Below are 13,706 nucleotides of genomic sequence, written 5' to 3'. Positions count from 1 at the left end.
ATCTGGATGTACACTGCGCGCAAGGACAGACGGGAAAGCTTCTTCCCTACCACGCGGCCATCTTGAGGTTATTTCAGCGAAGAACTTAGTGTATTTTTTGAGTTATGGCTAGCGAAGAAGACACAAAAGATCTCTCAGAGGTCAATCACGAAAACGAAGAGAAGACAGAAAACGATGACGCTGCCACATCAGATGCTAAAGAAGAAAACAGCGACGACAAAAAGACAGAGAAAGATGGCGGCGAAGACGAGAAAGAAGTCAAGTTGTATGTTGGAAATCTTCCTGACCAATGCAGGCGAGCATCTCTGAAGGAGCTTTTCGAAAATTATGGAAAAGTGTCGCAGTGTGATATAGTAAAAAACTTCGCATTCGTGGTAAGTCTTTAGTTTTTGCACTTTGGGCATGCATGAATTTCCTTGCATCAAAGCCAGCTGCCTGGCTATCACATGTAGTTTGTTTGAAGAAATATGGGTTTAGAACGTGGAAATTTGTGTATTCCTTTTTAATCACTTTATTTTATTTAGCCTGAAATAACAGTAGATAAATGGCTAAATGTGCAGGTGTTTTGACTAACTAGAAAAATAAACAAAAATATTAGTCAAGTGCAAAAACTTCAAACAAAGGAATACAAGTTTAATAAATTTATTACTGAAACAGGCTCTGCGTGACTTAAATAATTTGGATGTTTGTTTTCAGCACATGGTGGGTGAGAAAGAGGCAAAGGAGGCTGTTGATAATTTAGATGATTCAGATTTTAGTGGAACTCATATTCAAGTACAGGTGAGGCCAGCATACATGTAAAACAGAGCTAGTAGTAATAAAATATTATTCAGAGTTCTTCTGAACATTTGAAGCAGACAGAAAACATTTTTAGTACAAGGCACTGGGCATATTCAAACTTCCAAATTTTCCTGTTAAAGTTTTCGAACGTGAACACAGAAGGTTGCTACCTGCCAGTCGGTCTGGGATTACGGAATGTTGTAGCAGGACGTAACATGTCGATCAAAGTCGATCATCGAAAACATAGTTGATACAGTACCGCTCGCAAATAAGCGTCCCAAAACATACGCGAAAAACGCGTATGCTTTTGCACATACGCGCGTATGCGTGTCTGCGTATATGCGTCTGCGTATATGCGTATGTGCGTATACTCTGTATACGCGTATGCTCATCAGTATGTATGAGCAAGCTTATTGTTTTTTCTTTTGTCCATAGTTTATTGTTCTTTGATGGCTTGCTATTTCTTCTTTTAGAGATCGCCGATTTATGCAAAATAGAAACGGAGAAATAACTTTTTCGTTACTTGACTTACCGGCCTTACCTTTATGATAAATGTTGACGGCGCATCATATAAACTCTAATAGAACTTAGTTTCTACTCATTGGAATCACTTTTCCAGTTTGAATCGCCCATTTACGCAAAATAGAACCAGAGATATTTTTTTTCGCTTCTAAGCCGTGTCGCTTCAATAGGCAATTAATTCATAAACAGTCTCGCTGGCGCGTGCGACCCTTGTGAAGAGACCAAAAGTTTATGTTGTAAGAAATGTTAAAAAACAAGATCAATGTTGATGGCGCATCATAAACTCTAAACTCTAAACTCAAGTCGGCAAACGAAACATTCCACATGAAAAACATCGGAGCCGTTAAGCCTTCCGTGAATATTAAATTGAAAGGCAGACTTGTGACGCGCCATCGCGTCTAGCTTGAAATGAACTTGTTTTATTTTTTTGTGAATTTAGCATAAAATTCCCAGAACCTAAATTCTTCTTGAATGAAACTTGTCTTTATTACTAACACAGATAACGGCATCAATTGTTATTACAGCTTTAGAGGAGTTAAACAAATTTTGCTTTTTTAACGCGGCCCAGCTAAAAGAGTCCAAAAGTTGTCAAAATTTGCATATGTCAAAAGTAATTTGAAACCTTTCGAATAAACTCCATCGTAAATAAATGTAACACAACGCCGCACGCAAGTATCCGATTTAGATTCTTTCATACACATTTAACTGCGTTTTTCTAAAGAAAACTAAATGACAGATTGAACTTTGAGGTTTAATATTTGCGTCTTAAGTCATAACACAAACAATTCGTACGCGTGACATTACACACGTGCTTCATGTTTTGTCTGAAGATTGCCTGATCGCAGGTTATGTTTGTCCTGATTCGGCGGGACCGAGCTAACTCCAACTCGGTTTCTTCTTAAAGTTAAAAAGAACAACCCTAAAGAAACTTCCTCGTCTTTAACCTGATGTGGTCAAAGAGTCGAAAATATGCAACAGTTATTTTACATCTGCAGCGAATTCTGCTTTCGATGTCAGCGAGATATTTCCGTGAATGTTTTGGAAACGCTCTGTTTTATACCATTATGAACTTGGAACTTTCGGTAAGTAATAAAGATTTTATCATTCGATCGACCAACGCTGTTTTATAATTTTCTCGCAAAGAAACTTTATTTGTTTTCTCCAACAATACAACACAATAAGAACCAAGAGCAATGAATAACAAAGAACTGCGTATGTGCTTACGCTTCATTGCATACGCGCGTCTGCGTATGTGCGTATATGCGTCTGCGTATGTGCGTATGTGCGTATAAGGTGCGTATACGATGGACGCTTATTTCTGAGCGGTACTGTAAGTCGATAGTAGTCGATAATTTTCAATCAACAAGTTCAATTTGTTGATAAAAGTCGATAATTTGGAAAATATAAGTACAATGTAGGTAAATACATGAACCTGAAAAGGCTTTTAATTTTGGTCAAGAGAGATCTGTCAAGCTACAAGCACATACACTTCTGGTGTTGAATTTTGCAAGTTTTGAAACAAACATTTCAACTTTGAGATGGGCCTTTTGAGTTTTTAGAAGAGCTGTTTGGGTTTCGAGTTGAAACGTTGGAGTTTTGAGAGACTGTTGAGTTATAATTATTTGACCTGCACTGTCACTGTAAATGAACAAATTAATGTGGTTGAAACAATTTGTTTAGAACTCCAGCTGGTAGAAGAGGGAGTAGTCAGCCATTCAAAATATTAGCACAGATAACAGCTACAAATTAAGATAGCTGTGCTTAAAATTAGAATGGAGGATTTGGTGATGTCTGGGATTTGGGACACATTCTGACTGACCCCTTAGGAGACCTTCCTTTTTCCAAATTGTTTTGAAACTCATAACCTGAATGTTCTATTTTGTAGTATGCAAAAAGTAAAGGGAAGCCATCTGAAGATGAGTGCTTTCAGTGTGGGAAACATGGACACTGGTGAGAAACATATGATTCATTTTAAAAAAATATATTAGAGAAAGAGAGAGAGGCACTGTGAGAGTTATTGTTAAGTATCTTGTCTAAGAACACAAAGCACCAACCTCTACCAGTGCATTAACCTGGACTGCTAGATCAGGAGTCTGAAATTGCCAGCCATTAGCGTACCACATTGTATTTATTTTATCTGATTCAGATATAACATTTTTTAGCCTTGTCCCAAAGTTTTACCTTTTGTTGCTTTCTGCAGATGTGTTTCCATGAACAAATATTAACTGAGTTTTTTTTTCAAATACTTATGTACACAGGGCTAAAGACTGTCCAAAGAGAAGAAGGTGAGCATCTATAGACTAGTCGGTATTTGCGTAAAGTCATTCTCAGATAAATCAAGGGGCATTTTTTAGTAAAAGTTGGTAACAGTAGTTTTCTAAAGTAATTTGAACTGCTGAAAACGAAGATGCTTGTTACCAAAAAATTTTTTGCGATCTTCAGTCTCAAAATGACGTCACAAATAAAGACATCTAAGATGACGTCATTACACCGTTAACCCTATCCGTAATTTCCTGAATATTAAAGCAATCACAATGAAGTTTTGAGGATATATAGTATGTCCAAAAATCTATTTTTTGTAATACTTTATGTGTAATGGTTACGTCACATCACGTGACAATTACATCATGATGTCAAAGCAGGCGCCATCTTGGATCCGCCATCTTGGATTTCATAATTTTCCCAAAACATCAGAAAATCGCCCAAAATTACTAAAAAAAGTACTCAAAATAAATAAAACGTTGCAAAAAACTAAAAAGGTGAAAATAATTACATTAATGTTAACTTAATTTCATTAAAAGAATACAAAAATTACAAATTTTGGAAAAAAAAAAATATGCCCTTGACGACGAATTTGTAACACAAAGATCCAAAGAAAAGGTCAATTTCACGTTTTGTTGGAACTACATGGAAATGGACTCTATCCTCTTAATTCTCACACGGGCTCATAGAGAGGGGATATGGGATCTGTACTTGCAAGTTTCCGCCCGATGTTGCCATATGAAGGGAAACTTCCTTTTCAAATGGAATGCAAGCAAATTCAGCCAGGTCAGTGCTGATCACAGTCTTGAATGGCTAAATGAGATAGGGAAAGAGCAGGAGGGATCGTGGACATATCCAAGAAGTAATCAGCATTGAGTAGAGCGGCACTGTTCTATAATCCCCTGTCACAGATTGCTGATATTACACACACAGTGTTTGGATTGAGCCAAGAAGTTTTCCCGCAACAAGTCTACTCCTGGTAGGAAAGATTGGGGCAAGAAGGATGAATCTTTATTGCTCGCCATCCTTAAGTAATTAAAAGTATTTTCGCCACCAGAAAATCAAACCTGACTTTATAGCATTGCCACGAACGATCTGTCGCTGTTAAATATATACCAAAGAGCTTGGTCAAAGAAAGCAAAAACAGGTGAGAGAATTTGTGGTGCAAAAGGTTGGAAACTGTGTCTTGACAGGAGCAAGATGAATCATCAAAGATGAAATTCTGGGACAAGATGCACAAGAATAACGCTCCAACTTTCGATAACTTAAAAGCCTTTTCATTGCCTATAAAGCTGGTTGTTTAGTACTTTTATTTCTTCTAAGATATATTTGAAGCAGAAACACCGCCAATATGAATAAGTATAAAGCAAAGATCTAAATGACTATTTCCTAATAGCGAAACGTCCAAGAAATGTGTTGGTATTTTTTAAATGAAACGTTCCTTTTTATTGACCCAACGAATTCAAGATCCCATAACGGTAAAGGTATAGATCTCAGTTGTTTCTTTAATTCCTTTTTCAGCCTATAAAGTCGACAGTATTTATTATATTTTTCATTCAGCATTTCAATTATCCTGTCGCTGTGTAGTTAAATGGCAAGCTATCTGTGGCGTCATGTAATGACGCCACAGGTTGCCTGGAATGCTTTCTGTGGCCTATTCTAAAAAAGGCAGGAACTAGGTTGGAGGCAATTTATTTGGTATAAAAAGATGCAAATATAGTGCATACGGCTTAGAACCTATTTTCATGATCCACAAAAATAACCCTATCCAGACCGGTAGGGGAAGGTGGGAGGGGGAAGTAACCGTGCTAACTTTGAAAGCTTATAACTTTTTCAAGATTTAACCGAACGCTGCCAACTTTGCGAGTTTATCTAAAATTTATCTGGGAATAATTTGGTAGGATAGGTTGTTGTTAGGGGAACTTGACATTACAATGGCAATGGCATTTTGACAGGAATGTTTTCCAAAATTTGTGATTTTTGTGTTCTATTAATGAAATTAATAGAACAATCTTTTTAGGTTTTTTGTTTTGCACCGTTTTATTTATTTTGAGTACTTTTGAGTAATTTTGGGCAATTTTCTGATGTTTTGGAAAAAAAGTTGAAATTCAAGATGGCGGATCCAAGATGGCGCCCGTTTTGACATTATGATGTAATTGTCACGTGATGTGACGTAATCATCCCACGTGACGTATAATAAAAGATAGATTTTCGGACAAACTATATATCCTCTAAGTTTCATTGTGATTGCTTTAATATTCTGGAAGTTCTGGTTAGGGTTAACGGTGCAATGACGTCATTTTAGGTGCCTTTTTTGTGACGTCATTTTCAGACTGAAGATCGCAAAATAATTTTTGGTAACAAGCATTTTCGTTTTCAGCAGGTCAAATTACTTAAGAAAAATCCTGTTACCGACTTTTACTAAAAAATGCGTCATAACTTTCAAATTTTATGAAAGTCGTCTAGTCTACTAAATTTAAGTATCAAGTTAATAACATATGCAATAAATTATTGTTGTTCTTTTTGCAACATCTTACTGTCAATGTGCATGAATTTTTTAAGTTGTATTACTTGAATTTATTTTGTTTAGTATCAAATGATTCTGCTTTAATTTTTGTCTCACTCCGTCACTTCCCATTGCTTTTTATTTTGGGTACAAAATCGGATAAATAATAATTATTCCTTTAAATTTAAGTTTCAGCTGCAATTTCTTTCTGTATCATTGTTCTTACTGTTAAAGGACATTTTAGTTGTAAGCTAGTCTTTCCAGTTGTTATAATGTTATGTGTTATTTGTGTAGATATGATGACTACCGCCGAGACAGATATGACTACCGTGGATATGACTATGGACCTCCCAGACGGGGTCCATATGAGCGACCCCCACCTCGGGGCTATTATGACCCCTATATGGACCGACGCCCTGCACCTGGCAGAGACTACTATGGGTATGGTGGTTATTCTTACAGAAGTCGGAGTCCTGGAAGATCACCCCCAAGGTACTACAAAAGTTAATGTGATTTGGTATGGTGTTGTGTGCTAGTGCAAGGGCCCTTCTCAATGCCTGAACGTCATCTGCCAACTGAAAATATTACTTACCCATCAAACTAGTGATGGATATTATCCACTGAAAACAGAAAAATCCACTGGCCCAGTTGGGCAGGGCTGCTTTTGTATGCTGACGAAGGATTTTGTAGTGGGACTTAACAAAGTTTTGTTACTTTTTTGAACCAATTGATTTTTTTTCCTCAGGTACACTGGAACTTATGAAGGTTACCCAACACCTCGTGATGGATATGGAGCTCGCAGGTATGATGTTTTGTTTCTTTCGGGTTTCCTTCTGGCATTTTTTCTTATCATCAATAAAATCAACAAAATCAACTGCCACTTCTTTTGATGTAATGTAAGCAGTAAAAGGTATCCTTTCAGTTTAGGTATGCTATTAAGACCTGCAGTGTAAGTTTTTAGCCTGCAATCCACTCTTCCCTAAAAAAAAAACATGCTGGTGCTCTCCTAAAGGCCAAATGTGTATGCAGCTTCTGGTAACTAAGGATTTTTCAGCCTTATTCTACATGTATGTGGCCAACACTACTTCTTACCCTCGGAGCACAACCTGTTCATGTACATGTACCACGCTTGTGAACCCCGAAACAGCTACTTGTAACTACTAGTTGCCCTGGGACTTTTTATTTTTCAGCATCATCCCACATCCCCCTCCCTATCGGGACCGATACACTTACAAGGTCCAAAACAGGTGTTATCAGTTTGGTTATTCCCAAGTTTTTTTTAAAAGTTTCTTCACCATTCAGTAGATAAAAGCCCTTTGGTTTCATTTTGTTAGTTTGCATGATTGACATGGCAATAACATTCTCAGCTATTGGTGGCAAGTGTGACCAAGAATTTGGTAGATGTTAGCAATATCTGTTCTAGTGTTTGTTGATTTTATGATGACTAGCAGAAACTGCTAGAGGGAATTATTTAAGTTGTCCCAGTTTGCAATGTTTATAATTATTGAGTTAAAACTGATAAGTGTCGAGACGATCTCAGTCAATAGCTTTTAACAACATTATTTTAAAAAGTTGTTCATTGTTCAAGCTGTAATTTGGCACACTTCTCTATAACGAGAAAGATGTCATAAGCGTTGATCAAGAAAAAATCTGAGTCCTTGTCTGGACTAAGTCGGGGACATGTAATGGAACATACATGCACATAGAACCTGTGATCCATTTTGTAGATTTTCCATAGGTTTCTTTTCTTTCTTAGGTATTAAGCGTCTGGAATACCCGAGCCGTTGACGGACCGAGTAGCTTTCGTCGTGCGGTCGGTTTTGCAGTTCCTGTATGTCTTGCCGAACGTTCTCTTGGTGGATCGTGCCGATTGAATAATCATTTTTACGTTAAAATAAGCAAAATGACACAATTATGACTTTTCTTGCAATGCAACTTTTATGGATTTTTTTTAAATACATGTGTAAGGCAAACTAGCTCAGAAGTGTAAAATGTGAATTTCAAACTTATAAGTTAAGATCATTTGATTGTTTTTAAGGTTGTATTAAGAAATTTTTGGGAATTTTTGTTTGTTTTTGAAACTTTTTTGTACATGTAGTTGTTAGTATTGGATCGTAACTTGTTGTCACTCCTTATTTACCCACTTCGCACATGCATATTGTAGAATTATGAATAAGCATGTTTTGAAAGAAATAAAACCTTAATGTCAAGACCATTATATTGTCTCTGATTTTAAAGTCTCTGCGCAGAAACTGATCTTTAAGCAAACGCTGTTTATCCATTTTGGATACTCATCTTGGTACCATCTAGCAAAGAATTTGTAGGCCGTGGCTGCCGAAAATCCCATCTCTGGTGTACGCCATTCATTGTGTGTAGAATTATTCTGCAGTGTATTTCTCCGGTGGATATCAGTTGTGCGTGGCATTCCAGTTGTCGTCGTTACAGAAATCGGAAGCGTTCTTCGCAAGCTGACGGCCGCTTTTCATTTCCGTCGTTGATAGCGTGAGTACCGGTAATCGTCTTCTCGCAAGGATTGTTAACTAGCTCGTCGTGTTCATCTCTCTTGCTTTTCTCGTGGCTCGTGTCGAAACGTTCTAGGCATTTAAGCATGTATTGTTGGCTAGACATTTTCAAAGAAATCGTTTTATTGTGGCAGTATTTGCTTCTTTGCATTGTTTGTCTGTTAGTAATGTGCCAACATTTTTGTGATGATTTTGCTGACAAGCATTTGAATTCTTACCTTTCAGGTAATCTACTTGCAACACTGTTGACAGAATAAGGAATCATTAGCATTCCAACCATTTTCTGATGTGGTGATGGTGATATCATTCTTCTGGCCCCATTCAGGTCAGTAATTTTTTATATTAATTATATAGCTGTCAGTAAATCCTATATTGTCAGCGCAGCTATTTTTCCTTAATTTCTGAGAACTGTCCAATTTAGGATTAAATTTGGATAGTTTCAATTAGGACTTTCAGCTAAAAGGCACAAACTGTCCAATTTAAGAAAAATTGGACAGTTTTGTCTCAGCCAATCAAATCGAAGGAAAAACGACATGTGACGGATATCAGCCAATTAGCATTAAGCATAGCGTCAGCCCGGGAAACTTGTCGCATTGTTAGTCGACAATGGCGGAATTTTTAAGGCAAGTTTGCTACGTTTTTCCATTCCTTTTGAGCTTTTCAGCAATAGTAACAACAAAGAGAAATTTTCTACGTTGTCAGAAGAGGAGCTAGCTACACTAAGAAGCAAAAACTAAGAGTAAAAAGCCTCTAATAGTACAAAACTTGGCTGAACGTAAGTGCAGCGAAGCGAAGCAAGAAATCTGTCAGATATTCATCGCCACGAGCTAGATGCAATTCTTTGTCGTTTATGCTGAAATTCGAAAAGAAAAGACGGTCATGAGAAATGAACGAAATAGTGGAAAGGAGTATGTCAGATTCAAGAAGTTGTAAAGCTCTTCGGACACTTTGTTTACGACTTTCATTGATTGATGCAGTATTTTCACTCACTTTGTAGCAAGCTTCGCAAACTCAGGTGAATAAACTGTTGCACTGTTTTGTTTAAGTTTTATTTGTGATACAATGCTTTGAGTGAGTTGCATGTGCTGTGTTATGCCTACTATTGTTGAATGTTTTTCCCGTTCTGGACATATAAAAAAGTTTATTGTTTACGCTGGATTGGCTGACTACAAGCTATATAATTAATATGTAACCGGACTACATGTTTGTCCAATTTGGAAATAATTAGATTCAAAAATTCCTCTGACAGCCAAATTGACTCGGCCTACGGCCTCGTCCAATTTTGGCTGCCCTCGAATTTTTTTCATCAAATTATTTCCAAATTGGACAGCATGTAGTCCAATTACGTATACAAATTATTAGTAATTTATTATTTTGGGTATTGAGGCAAGGAAAAAATACCTTGTGCAAATGTAAAAAAACTTATTTGGACTCAATGATACACAATATACTTGTCACGCGGGTCGTACAGCCAGTTGGTCCCATGCCAACAACCTTCAACAGCGCTCGAAATTAGCGGTTGTCCGGTCGTCCTAGACGACTAAAGTGCGTTCGGGCAACCAGTTTTTTAGAAATTTTAAGGCCTGGTTGCCCGAGAAAAAACCGCCGGACAACCAAAGAACTTACATTTTAGCTGTTTTGAGTTTGGTGTGTTTTTGCGTGTGTAGGGATTTATAAAATGATTATATTGCTTCTGAAAGTACAAAGAAGTATTTTCATTAACGAAAGTTGTGTGCATTAATTATAAAGGAATTCTGCAGTTTTGTTTAGGATGAGCTGTTTCACACCGTTGTGAATTGTAAAATTAATGTTATTGTCTCATGGCCTGAGAACAAAAATTAAAAAAAAAAAAATACAACACTTAATACGGACAACCAAGCCCTCAGCAGGGCAACCAAACTCAGGGTTAAGGTTGTCCGGCATTTGCCATAAGGACAACCTGGATTTTTTTCTAATTTCGTGCACTGCTTCAAAACATTGTTCCCCTTTTCAAGATGATGTACTGTTATGCATTATTGCTCTTTAAAGTTCTCACCATACAGTTTTTGCAGGGCGTAATATCGTCAAGTTAATCTTTTTTTTTTATTTTCTGCAGGTACCAGAAATGTCACAATCCAGTTCCTTCTGGCATGGAGACTAAAAGTCAACATTGACTTAAAATAAATGTTAAAAGAAAAAAATTCTTTGAAATGAGAAAGCTGTCACAAGCTACTTAAACTTCCAACTTCTTCCAACAGGATTCCAACCTACATCAGTGAACTTTTTGGCACAGCAGTTGGATGCACAACCACTGAGCTTCAGGAGACTTTTGTAGGCTAGTCCATATAAACTAGGTTCAAACATGACAAAATTGGACAACATACTGCTTGGATAGCTAGCACCCACAAGTCCCATGAAGCACAGTGGTGGAGCATTTAAATGGTGTGCAGAAGGTCATAGGTACAGCCCCTGTCAAGAAAACTTGTAAAGATATATTTCTTGGTTGTTTGTGTCACATTGATAATGTCCTTCTCGATTCTTTCTGCACCTTCCCTTGCAATGTAGTTTTGAAGCCTTTTGACATATTTTATACCAGTTTCTGAGAGAGTCTTCCACTACAAGTTTCAAAGTCAATTAATTAATCCAATTAAATGCACCTACAATATTTTTAGATGCCTCAATGCACCCATCACAGACAGAATCACATCTAACTATTACATGCCTGTTTGATGCACATACACATGAAAACCAAAGAAAACAGAAGACTGTAGTGTATAACAAAGCAATGTTTGCCTGCTGTACTGCGGCATACTTTAAAAAAAAACCAAGCCATGATTATTTTTACAGTTTGTTTTTTAAAAAAGTGTATTTATTGAAAGCAAATAAACAATGTTATAGACAGGCTTGAAGTCTTCGTTTCTTGTGTAACTCTTGAGTAGTCGGCCTGTACAGTAATAGACTGAGAGAGAACCCCCTTACCTTTCTCTGTGTCAGTTTGCGATCATGTGAGAAAATTACTTTATCAGGAGATGCGACATGCTAGGCGAGGTTTAAAACAGTGGGGGCACAAAGAGGAGAGAACAGCCGTTCAGCCTAATTATTTCAGAATTACTGGTAGCACGTTTCGTCGACTCTAGAAGCTGGACACCTCTCTAAGATGGTCAGTTGGGGCTGGTTCTGAAGGTGCCTGTCATCGAGAGAATTGACTGTATACAATCGGTTTGACATACTAATGAGGCTAATATAAAGGTGCATTCTGCTGACCGATTTACAGGGCAATCCTGTTGCCACGTTCGCATACCATCTTGCATGTAACAAAAGAATATTATCGCAGGCTCAACTGTAATAACAGCCAGTCGTACTTCCAAGTGCTAAGATTCATCCCCATTTCCTAGTATAAAATAAAGGGCAGCCTCGAGCCAAGTGCGCATACTGCCTGAGCTTATAACGGTTTAGATAGCATTAAGCAGCTAGGAATATTTCTACTCCCCTCTGGATGGGATACTAGTCCATCACAGGGTACCCCCAGCATTATTTTGCCAGTGCATTAAACGAAGTATCAGTGAACTGCAATGATCCTAAACGCTTATAAACATGATAAATATGCGAGCAAAAGTCTTGTAACTCTTCCCAGTCAGAATCGTCCGCAAAGTTTTGCGGAGTTCGATGGAAGGGCCTCCACCTTGTGTTTTGGGCCATTTGTTGACGTCACGTAATTTCGCGCCAAATCGGAAGGCGGGAAAGCCTGGGTACTAAGTACTAGTCTGGCGCGGCAAATTTGTTTTTAGTGCGCATATTCGAGGCCTGCTCTCAGATTACGATTTCAGATTACACAAACACGACTTGAGTCTTCCTGCTCTGGATCGCAAGATGTTGCTGGCTTACACTTCTGCCCTCTCATCCTTCAGTTGTAAGTGAGCTTTCAAATTATTTGCTATTCTTATCATGTTCATCGTAAGCGTTTTTAACACGGCCACTTTTGAAGACGGTGTATCTGTTGGCTCGGCAGTGGATGTAAAGAACGAGAAATTATTGTAATGGCGCGAGGGCGCTATGTTTTCGGTGTGTGGATTTTGTGGCTCGTTTGGCTCGGCAGTGGACGCAAAGAACGAGAAGTTATTGTATTTTGAGTTTGTTTTTGTGTGCTAAGTCTTCAGTGTGTAGATTTAGTGACTCGCTTGGCTCGGCAATGGAAGCATATCCGTCTTCAAAAATGGTCATGTATTCTGTAGTTATGCCTGCCTTCAGTTTTATTTTCTTTCTTGTTATATGGACATGAGAAGTAATTTGGCTGTTACCTCGTGGTGCACCATTCATTTCACCACGTACAGGTTTATACCATCCTCTGTTATGTTGCTTAGACATAGAAATTTCAATTTCCTAGTTTTACAATTGAACGTGTTATCTTCCTAAATTGTTTTTATACCTTCTGGTTGGACAAGAAGCAGCCCTGTCACTACTGAACTTTGTTTGCCAGGACTTCGAGTAATTATTGGACAAAATTATGTACCAAAATTATTTACACCTTGTTGTAAGTCTTGTGTTACTGCTTTAAATATCTTATCAAAATAAATCTTTTCTATTAACAACACCAAGCATCGAAAACCAATTTCGAAGTTGTGCTGAATTCCATAGCCTCCTATGCAGACAAGAGGTTTTGCTTATAGCTTGTGAACTTTGAATTTCATTTTCTCAGGCTCTGATAAGAAATTTTTGTACTAAAATTATTTACACCTTAGGAGCAATTGCAGAATACCCCGCATTTCTAGCTACACTGTGCAGCCAGCTACTCGGCTACGCGTATACGCCGACAAAATTTATTCATAGCTCTCGAAGTTTACTAGGAAAGTGGCTACACGTCTATGCTTCTACGCAGTCGAAATTTATTCGTAGCTCTCGAAGTTTACCAGGAAAGTGGCTACGCGTCTACGCAGTCGAAATTTATTCATAGCTCTCGAAGTTTACTAGGAAGTGGCTACGCGTCTACGCGTCTACGCAGTCAACATTTATTCATAGCTTTCGAAGTTTACTAGTAAAGTGGCTACGCGTCTACGCGTCTACGCAGTCGAAATTTATTCATAACACTCGAAAATCACTCACGAACGTTTGTCTATGCCATCAAGCAAATAAAACTA

At 37.8% G+C, this 13,706-nt stretch overlaps 1 protein-coding gene and 1 long non-coding RNA gene across 5 annotated transcripts in view; both read left to right on the top strand.

Annotated features, from left to right (window-relative positions):
• Positions 1–28: 28 nt before the first annotated feature.
• On the top strand, positions 29–11,474 carry LOC144634694 (uncharacterized). Of its 2 annotated transcripts, none has more exons than XM_078493729.1 (8): positions 29–374; positions 697–780; positions 3,188–3,252; positions 3,561–3,587; positions 6,365–6,562; positions 6,816–6,872; positions 8,818–8,917; positions 10,688–11,474. In XM_078493729.1, the coding sequence occupies exons 1-7, from the start codon at positions 105–107 to the stop codon at positions 8,819–8,821; spliced, it is 705 nt and encodes a 234-aa protein (XP_078349855.1). In that variant the 5' UTR covers positions 29–104; the 3' UTR covers positions 8,822–8,917; positions 10,688–11,474. The 2 variants fall into 2 exon arrangements, with proteins under 2 accessions (XP_078349855.1, XP_078349854.1); XM_078493728.1 differs by having other exon boundaries at positions 7,827–8,917.
• Positions 11,475–12,407: 933 nt separating this feature from the next.
• Positions 12,408–13,706, top strand: part of LOC144634743 (uncharacterized) — a 32,800-nt gene continuing 31,501 nt past the window's right edge. For all 3 annotated transcript variants that reach the window (XR_013567257.1, XR_013567256.1, XR_013567255.1), the window contains exon 1: positions 12,408–12,481. This is a non-coding gene — a long non-coding RNA (uncharacterized LOC144634743). The remainder of the gene's footprint in view (positions 12,482–13,706) is intronic.

Source organism: Oculina patagonica, chromosome 13, assembly GCF_052425735.1.
Source record: "Oculina patagonica isolate OP01 chromosome 13, crgOcupat, whole genome shotgun sequence".
Lineage (NCBI taxonomy): Eukaryota > Metazoa > Cnidaria > Anthozoa > Scleractinia > Oculinidae > Oculina > Oculina patagonica.
Note: the sequence above shows the minus strand (reverse complement) of the source record. Positions and strands in the feature narration are given on the sequence as shown.

Excerpts from the sequence above, each read along its gene's own strand:
- LOC144634694 (XM_078493728.1), top strand. The coding sequence starts at position 105 with ATGGCTAGCGAAGAAGACACAAAAGATCTCTCAGAGGTCAATCACGAA. Across the intron at positions 375-696 it reads TAAAAAACTTCGCATTCGTG|CACATGGTGGGTGAGAAAGA; the intron begins GTAAGTCTTTAG and ends GTTTGTTTTCAG. Across the intron at positions 3,588-6,364 it reads GACTGTCCAAAGAGAAGAAG|ATATGATGACTACCGCCGAG; the intron begins GTGAGCATCTAT and ends TTATTTGTGTAG.